This window comes from Hyla sarda, assembly GCF_029499605.1.
Source record: "Hyla sarda isolate aHylSar1 chromosome 1 unlocalized genomic scaffold, aHylSar1.hap1 SUPER_1_unloc_6, whole genome shotgun sequence".
Lineage (NCBI taxonomy): Eukaryota > Metazoa > Chordata > Amphibia > Anura > Hylidae > Hyla > Hyla sarda.
In genome coordinates, this window is record NW_026607592.1 from 830,158 (window position 1) to 839,528 (window position 9,371).

At 44.6% G+C, this 9,371-nt stretch overlaps 1 protein-coding gene across 1 annotated transcript; it reads right to left on the bottom strand.

Moving 5' to 3' along the window:
• Nucleotides 1-1,759: 1,759 nt before the first annotated feature.
• LOC130298250 (oocyte zinc finger protein XlCOF6.1-like) lies at nucleotides 1,760-5,185 on the bottom strand. The gene is made up of 2 exons (XM_056551171.1): nucleotides 4,983-5,185; nucleotides 1,760-3,699 (listed from the first exon to the last, which is right to left on the bottom strand). Exons 1-2 carry the CDS (start codon nucleotides 5,183-5,185, stop codon nucleotides 2,619-2,621), a joined length of 1,284 nt encoding a protein of 427 aa, XP_056407146.1. The 3' UTR covers nucleotides 1,760-2,618.
• Nucleotides 5,186-9,371: the final 4,186 nt, after the last annotated feature.

Here is a 9,371-nt window from a genome sequence, read left to right on the forward strand (position 1 = left end):
ACATTCCGGCTGAGAGGTGTAAGAAGCTTATTGATGGTTATAGGAAGAGTGGTCCAACATTCCGGCTGAGAGGTGTAAGAAGCTTATTGATGGTTATAGGAAGAGCGGTCCAACATTCCGGCTGAGAGGTGTAAGAAGCTTATTGATGGTTATAGGAAGAGTGGTCCAACATTCCGGCAGAGAGGTGTAAGAAGCTTTTTTTGTTTAGTTCCAATATACACAAAGGGAATAAACATGTGTATAGTAAAACAAGTGTTACTGCAATACTTTTCTGTGAGAAAAAAAAAATCCTAACTACATGCAGAATTTATACGTTAGCAATTGTCATATTCTGACCCCAATAACGTTTTTATTTTTCCGTGTACGGGGCGGTATGAGGGCTCATTTTTCGCACCATGATCTGAAGTTTTTATCGGTACCATTTTTGTTTTGATTGGACTTTTTGATCGGATTTATTCATTTTTTGTGCTATAAAAAGTGACCAAAAATACGCTATTTCCGATTTTTTTTTGCGTGTACGCCATTGACCATGCGGTTTAATTAACAATTTATTTTTTATAGATAAAGCATTTCCGCACGCAGCGATACCACATGGAAAAAGGGGGGTGATTCTTACTTTTATTAGGGAAGGGGTTAATTCATCATTAGTAACTTTTTTTTTTGCTATATTCTAACCCCCTCTAGTGGCTATAACATGCATTACATTAATTCCTAATACTGATCATCAGCATAGAACTACATGCGGATGATCAGTGTTATCGGGGCTTGACTTCTCCTGACTAGATCTCAGGCATGGAGAAGTCAATCCCCAATCGGACGCACCGCGTCCTAGCTGATCGGGACATCACGATTTGACTGACCTGCCTGGATTTTTTCAACTTTAGACACGGCGATCAACTTTGATTGCCGTGTCTAAAGGGTTAATAGCACGTGGCACAACGATCAGTGCCGCACGCTATTAGCCCAGGGTCCCGGCTTTCATTAGATGCCGGGACCAACCTACTATGTTATAGACCGGGACAGGCACAGGGCATACAGGTACGCCCTGCGTCCTTAAGAGGCTAAGGGTACGGTCCCACATACCGCTTACCCAAACTCACTGCACACACAGAGCTGCCGCCAGAAAGCCCTATGTGTATGGTGATCGGGGATAATGCAGCAGATTTAGCACAGCGTGAAATAGGCTGCATAAGCGGTATGTGGGACTGTAACCTTAAGATGTATTTGATATGTTAAATGGTTCATACTTTAAATAAATCTTCTTTCCATTATAGTCTATGGACATTCCATCTTGTCATTCACCTTTCCATTCTATAATAAACAGCTATAATCCCAGGTCATTTCCATTTTACACTGTGCGGCTCTGTCTGGGGACACTTGTGGTAAAAGATAATTTGATATGTTAAATGGTTTAGGCTCCAAATAAAATGTTCTTCCCATTATAGTCTATGGACATTCCATTGTGTCATTCACCTAGTATTCCATAGAAAATATCTAGAATTTTCATTCTCAATAATCGCACTGAACTCGCACAGTATGTCTGCTAAACATCTATTGGATAATTCGCTCCGTGCCGGATGACTGGCGATGTGGGGCGGAGGCTCGTAACGTCACGGCCACGCCCCCTCAATTAAAGTCAATGGAAGTGTCGTGACGGCCATCAGGAGCTTGGCTGTGACATCATGACGGGGCGTGGCCGTGACATCACAAGCCTCCTGCGCTGCAGCCGACATTCTAAACGAACATCGGTGCAGCAGGGAGATCCCATCAGTGGGACCCCCACAATCAGACATCTTATCCCTTCTCCTTTGGATAGAGAATAAGATGTCTAGGGGCGGAGTACCCCTTTAAAGTACAAGTTAGTACAAAGAATACCTGCTATGTATGTTTTGGAGTTTTTTTGTAATAATATATGGCTTTATTGGGACAGGGACCATACGTTTTTATTTAGGACCTGAAGCTGCTTTCGTCTAATCGCTGTTATACTACACCACCATACATCTGTACTACAGCGCAGTATAACTGTCAGTGTTACCGAGGTCGGGCCTCATAGGCAACAGCGCCTGGTAGACCTGGAGGCCATGACTGGGGGAGCAAGACAGTTTAACCCTATAGATGCCACAATCAGTACTGACTGCGGCATCCATAGGGTTACACTGCCAAGACAGTCAGGAAAGTAATCCCGCCCAGGACATAAAAGTACATCACGGGGTGGTGAGGGGGTTGTGTCATCTATCCCCTGTATCTCAATAACAGGGACCCCAGTGTCCCCAGGTAGGGAGGAGGTACATTCACTATGGGAGCTGCAGAAACAGCCGAGCACAGACTGAGGTGTCCAGTGATCGGACGCCACATGATCAGCTAGGATCGGGGATAACACAACCTTTCTAAAAGGGTCTCAGCAGGTGAAGCCCGGACCGTCCTGGAATTCTTCATCACTAGAATAAGTCCCTTCTCTGTGAGGTGTTTGGGTCTCCAGTAGCAGCTCCCCATGGATTATGCCTGTTGGGTCTTCTAAAAAGAACGATTGGGAACAAGTTTGGAGATGCAGTATATGATATATGTATAAATGTCAGATATCCTATGTACATGGATAATATATAGATGTGTTATCTGCATCATTTATTGTTCTGAATTGGCTTCTCTCCTGTGTGAGTTCTTTTATGCCTATAAAGACTTGTATAATGAGTAAAGCATTTCCCACATTCTGAACATGAATATGGCGTCTCCCCTGTGTGAGTTCTTTTATGCTTAGTAAGACTTGAATTGCGAGTAAAACATTTCCCACATTCTGAACATGAACATGGCTTCTCTCCTGTGTGAGTTTTCTGATGTTTAAGAAGACTTGATTTATCAGTAAAACATTTCCCACATTCTGAACATGAAAATGGTTTCTCCCCTGTGTGAGTTATTTTATGTCGAGTAACATCTGATTTGCAAGTAAAACGTTTCCCACATATTGAGCATGAAAATGGCTTCTCCCCTGTGTGAGTCCTTTTATGTTGAACAAGATTTGATTTATCAGTAAAACATTTCCCACATTCTGAACATGAAAATGGTTTCTCCCCTGTGTGAGTTCTTTGATGTCGAGTAACATCTGATTTGCAAGTAAAACGTTTCCCACATTCTGAGCATGAAAATGGCTTCTCTCCTGTGTGAGTTCTTTGATGTTTAACAAGATTTGATTTTTCAGTAAAACATTTCCCACATTGTGAACATGAAAATGGCTTCTCTCCTGTGTGAGTTCTTTGATGTTGAACAAGACTTGATTTTTCAGTAAAACTTTTTCCACATTGTGAACATGAAAAAGGCTTCTCCCCTGTGTGAGTTCTCTGATGTTTAACAAGATTTGATTTTTCAGTAAAACATTTTCCACACTGTAAACATGAAAATGGCTTCTCCCCTGTGTGAGTTCTTTTATGTTTAATAACAACTGATTTCTTAATAGAACATTTCCCACATTCTGAGCATGAATATGGTTTCTTTCCTGTATGAGCTCGTTGATGTCCAACACCCCTTCTATGACCCTCTTTTTCCTTAACATCCTGTGATGACTGAGAAGACAGGACCTGTATATAAGGATGAGATGACAGATCTTGGCTGTGAAGGGCTGAGGGTGTATCTGGGATAATGGAATGTTCTTCATATGTATCTTGTGTGATATCATCATCTGCTTTATAATCTGAAGATATAAGATTCTCCTCTGATCTCCTGCTACAAGAATCTGCAGAGAATAACACAGATTATATAATTGAGCATTAACCTTATTTACATTTTTCCATCTAGAGTCACATCAGAGTTTGTTTTTTGTGGGACCAATTTTACTGTGAAATAGAAAACAAATTGTGGGATAAAATTCAATTGAAATAAAATGCAATTCTGCAAATTTGGGATTTTTTTTTATCATCTACCATATAACGTGATGTCACAACTGACGTTATACTTATCCATCAGGTCAGTATCATCATCCAACTTGTAGAGTTTTCCTTATATTTTAATAAAAAAAACAATGCTTTAACCCCTTAAGGACTTTTTAAAGGTTTTTTCACTTTCGTTTCTTCCACCTCACCTTCTAAAAATCGGAACGCTTTCAGTTTTCTACCTACAGACCCATATGAGGTTGTTGTTGGTTTTTGTGCTACCAATTTTACTTTGTAATGACGTCAATCATTTCACCACAAAATCTACGGTGAAACAAAAAATAAAAAATAATTTGTGAGGCAAAAATTAAATTAAAAAACACTATTTTGTATCTTTTGGGGGCTTCTGTTTCTACGCAGTACATATTTCGGTAACAATGACACCTTATCTTTATTCTGTAGGTCCGTACGATATAAGGACACCCAACTTATATAGGTTTGATTTTGTTACTTCTTTAAAAAAATAAATTGAACTTTTTGTACAAAAATTAGCATGTTTAAAATTGTCCTCTTCAGACCCCTATAACTTTATTATTTTTCCGTATACAGGGATGTGTGAGGGTCATTTTTTGCGCTGTGATCTGAAGTTTATACCTGTACCATTTTTCTATGGGACTTTTTGATCACTTTTTATACATTTTTTTAGGGTATATAAAGTGACCAAATCTACGCAGTTCTGGACTTTGGTATTTTGACCGTGCAGTTTAAAAAACCTTAATTTTTTATAGTTTTTTTTTATATGGGAAAAGGGGGTGATTCAAACTTTTATTAGGGAAGGGGTTAAACTGCTAAGACTTGTTCTTATTTTCAAGCTTCATATCCTGTACATTCACTTTGCTGACATGGCTTTAGCTGAACTGTCCTTCCCATAGGGTCTATGACTGATCGTCCGGCATCGAGGTCTCTTCCTCCCAGTCTCTACTGAGCAGCAATGTTTCCATCCAGGGGTGTAATGATCATGGCTGAAACCTTTGTTTGCAATTACAGAGATCAAACGTTTCCTGTAGTTCTTGACCAGGTTTGCACACACTGCCGCAGGGGTTCTGGCCCACTCCTCCATACAGATCTTCTCCAGATCCTTCAGGTTTCGGGGATGTCACTGGGCAATAAGGATTTTCAGCTCCCTCCAAAGATTTTTTACTGGGTTCTGGTCTGAAGACTGCGCCACTCCAGGACCTTGAGATGCTTCTTACGGAGCCACTCCTTAGTGCCCTGGCTGTGTGTTTCGGGTCGTTGTCATGCTGGAAGCCCCAGCCACGACCCATCTTCAATGCTCTTACTGAGGGAAGGAGGTTGTTGGCCAAGATCTCTCGATACATGGCCCCATTCATCTTCCCCTCAATACGGTGCAGTCGTCCTGTCCCCTTTTCGGAAAAGCAGCCCCAAGGAATGATGGGGGATATTTATCCAAACCTGTCCAGAGGAAAAAACCTCCAATCAGATTGCTTCTTTCATTTTTAAAAAGGCCTACGAAAAATGAAAGAAGCGATCTGATTGGTTGCTATGGGCAACTCAACAACTTTTCCTCTGGACAGGTTTTGATAAAATTCCCCTGATGTTTCCACCGCCATGCTTCATGGTTGGGATGGTGTTCTTGGGGTTGTACAGGGGGGGCTCCTCTGGGGGTCCGGGGTATATGTCTCAGCTCCTCGGGGGAGCACCGCTTCAACTGTCTCCGCTTCTTTGTCTCTCTGCCCAATGATTTCCCCCCCACTTGTATCCCGCAGACAGTGTTCTGGAGCAGCTAGTAATGTCTGCCAGGTACAGGTCACATGATCAGATCATAAAGCAGCCAACACCAGGTGACTTCTGCCGGAGGACACAGCCGCTCTGGGGGGATGATGGGGAGAGGTATTTATTCTTCCACTGGAACCAAGTGGTCATATACACAGTGTGGGGTGAAGAGAAGATGCAGAACAGTCTGTGGGGCACAGTAATAGTGTGGGGGCATAAAAGGTGAAGAATCTATAGTAAGAGCACACAGAAGGGCCTGTGGTCTAAGATTTGCCTTGGAGCCCCCCCCCCAAAAAAAACTCTAGTTACACCACTAGAGTTACACCCAAGAATAACTGCAGCCAGTGACCAAGAAGAATCTGTGACTGTTCTCTGCATTTAGTGGTTACTACTCACCTGGGTGGTTACCTGAAGGAATGTCCTCCTTATACTGCTCATCACCACTTGCATCTGTCTCTTCCCTTAAGTCTGTAGTATTACTATAGATCAGATCTTTCCCTGTAGTAATGTCCTCCTTATACTGCTCATCACCGCTCACATCTGTCTCTGGAGCATTAATATTGTTCGGATCTTCACCCTGATTCATAAGATGTGGAAGAAATATAGTAAAAGTCATCAGACAGTAGGAGAAGTCACGTGGGATGTTATAGATGAGCAGGAGATGAGGAGTCATGGAGGGTGAGGGAACTGACCACAAGAGCTTCACAGCCCTTCTACAGATCATAGGGAATATCTCCATCTACCTGATCATCCTGTGGAAGAAGAGGACGGGGACACCTCTCTGGTGCTGTTCTCTTACTGGATCTGACTGTAGGGAACACATACAGAGACTGAATTCATTCTTTACATACAAATAATGAGAGGACGTGTGTATATAGTCATGTCTATTACCTGGTGATGTGAGGGGCTGCTGATCCTCCATCATGACCTGATCCTTGTACTGATCCTTGTGTCCTTCTACATACTCCCACTCCTCCATGGAGAAATAGACCGCCACGTCCTGACACCTTATAGGAACCTGACACATAATGATACAGTCATCACCCCAACCCCTCCAGTGGTGTTACTGTATAATGTCCCAGCATTCCCAGCAGTGTCACCTCTCCAGTCATCACCAGACCCCTCCATTACTGTATAATGTCCCAGCATTCCCAGCAGTGTCACCTCTCCAGTCATCACCAGACCCCTCCATTACTGTATAATGTCCCAGCAGTGTCACCTCTCCAGTCATCACCAGACCCCTCCATTACTGTATAATGTCCCAGCAGTGTCACCTCTCCAGTCATCACCAGACCCCTCCATTACTGTATAATGTCCCAGCAGTGTCACCTCTCCAGTCATCACTAGACCCCTCCATTACTGTATAATGTCCCAGCAGTGTCACCTCTCCAGTCATCACCAGACCCCTCCATTACTGTATAATGTCCCAGCAGTGTCACCTCTCAGTCATCACCAGACCCCTCCATTACTGTATAATGTCCCAGCATTCCCAGCAGTGTCACCTCTCCAGTCATCACCAGACCCCTCCATTACTGTATAATGTCCCAGCAGGGTCACCTCTCCAGTCATCACCAGATCTCTCCATTACTGTATAATGTCCCAGCATTCCCAGCAGTGTCACCTCTCCAGTCATCACCAGACCCCTCCATTACTGTATAATGTCCCAGCAGTGTCACCTCTCCAGTCATCACCAGACCCCTACATTACTGTATAATGTCCCAGCAGTGTCACCTCTCCAGTCATCACCAGACCCCTCCATTACTGTATAATGTCCCAGCAGTGTCACCTCTCCAGTCATCACCAGACCCCTCCATTACTGTATAATGTCCCAGCAGGGTCACCTCTCCAGTCATCACCAGACCCCTCCATTACTATATAATGTCCCAGCAGTGTCACCTCTCCAGTCATCACCAGACCCCTCCATTACTGTATAATGTCCCAGCAGTGTCACCTCTCCAGTCATCACCAGACCCCTCCATTACTGTATAATGTCCCAGCATTCCCAGCAGTGTCACCTCTCCAGTCATCACCAGACCCCTCCATTACTGTATAATGTCCCAGCAGTGTCACCTCTCCAGTCATCACCAGACCCCTCCATTACTGTATAATGTCCCAGCATTCCCAGCAGTGTCACCTCTCCAGTCATCACCAGACCCCTCCATTACTGTATAATTTCCCAGCAGTGTCACCTCTCCAGTCATCACCAGACCCCTCCATTACTGTATAATGTCCCAGCAGTGTCACCTCTCCAGTCATCACCAGACCCCTCCATTACTGTATAATGTCCCAGCAGTGTCACCTCTCCAGTCATCACCAGACCCCTCCATTACTGTATAATGTCCCAGCAGTGTCACCTCTCCAGTCATCACCAGACCCCTCCATTACTGTATAATGTCCCAGCAGTGTCACCTCTCCACTCATCACCAGACCCCTCCATTACTGTATAATGTCCCAGCAGTGTCACCTCTCCAGTCATCACCAGACCCCTCCATTACTGTATAATGTCCCAGCATTCCCAGCAGTGTCACCTCTCCAGTCATCACCAGACCCCTCCATTACTGTATAATGTCCCAGCAGTGTCACCTCTCCAGTCATCACCAGACTCCTCCATTACTGTATAATGTCCCAGCAGTGTCACCTCTCCAGTCATCACCAGACCCCTCCATTACTGTATAATGTCCCAGCAGTGTCACCTCTCCAGTCATCACCAGACCCCTCCATTACTGTATAATGTCCCAGCAGTGTCACCTCTCCAGTCATCACCAGACCCCTCCATTACTGTATAATGTCCCAGCAGTGTCACCTCTCCAGTCATCACCAGACCCCTCCATTACTGTATAATGTCCCAGCAGTGTCACCTCTCCAGTCATCACCAGACCCCTCCATTACTGTATAATCTCCCAGCAGTGTCACCTCTCCAGTCATCACCAGACCCCTCCATTACTGTATAATGTCCCAGCAGTGTCACCTCTCCAGTCATCACCAGACCCCTCCATTACTGTATAATCTCCCAGCAGTGTCACCTCTCCAGTCATCACCAGACCCCTCCATTACTGTATAATGTCCCAGCAGTGTCACCTCTCCAGTCATCACCAGACCCCTCCATTACTGTATAATATCCCAGCAGTGTCACCTCTCCAGTCATCACCAGACCCCTCCATTACTGTATAATGTCCCAGCAGTGTCACCTCTCCAGTCATCACCAGACCCCTCCATTACTGTATAATGTCCCAGCATTCCCAGCAGTGTCACCTCTCCAGTCATCACCAGACCCCTCCATTACTGTATAATGTCCCAGCATTCCCAGCAGTGTCACCTCTCCAGTCATCACCAGACCCCTCCATTACTGTATAATGTCCCAGCAGTGTCACCTCTCCAGTCATCACCAGACCCCTCCATTACTGTATAATGTCCCAGCAGTGTCACCTCTCCAGTCATCACCAGACCCCTCCATTACTGTATAATGTCCCAGCAGTGTCACCTCTCCAGTCATCACCAGACCCCTCCATTACTGTATAATGTCCCAGCAGTGTCACCTCTCCAGTCATCACCAGACCCCTCCATTACTGTATAATATCCCAGCAGTGTCACCTCTCCAGTCATCACCAGACCCCTCCATTACTGTATAATGTCCAGCAGGGTCACCTCTCCAGTCAGCAGCTCCATCATCTTGTTGATGAGTTCTCGGATCTTCTGTTCCTCCATTTCCTCATGTAT

Excerpts from the sequence above, each read along its gene's own strand:
- LOC130298250 (XM_056551171.1), bottom strand. The coding sequence starts at position 5,185 with ATGGGTCGTGGCTGGGGCTTCCAGCATGACAACGACCCGAAACACACA. Across the intron at positions 3,700-4,982 it reads GAAGGATCTGGAGAAGATCT|GAATCTTATATCTTCAGATT; the intron begins GTATGGAGGAGT and ends GAGATCAGAGGA.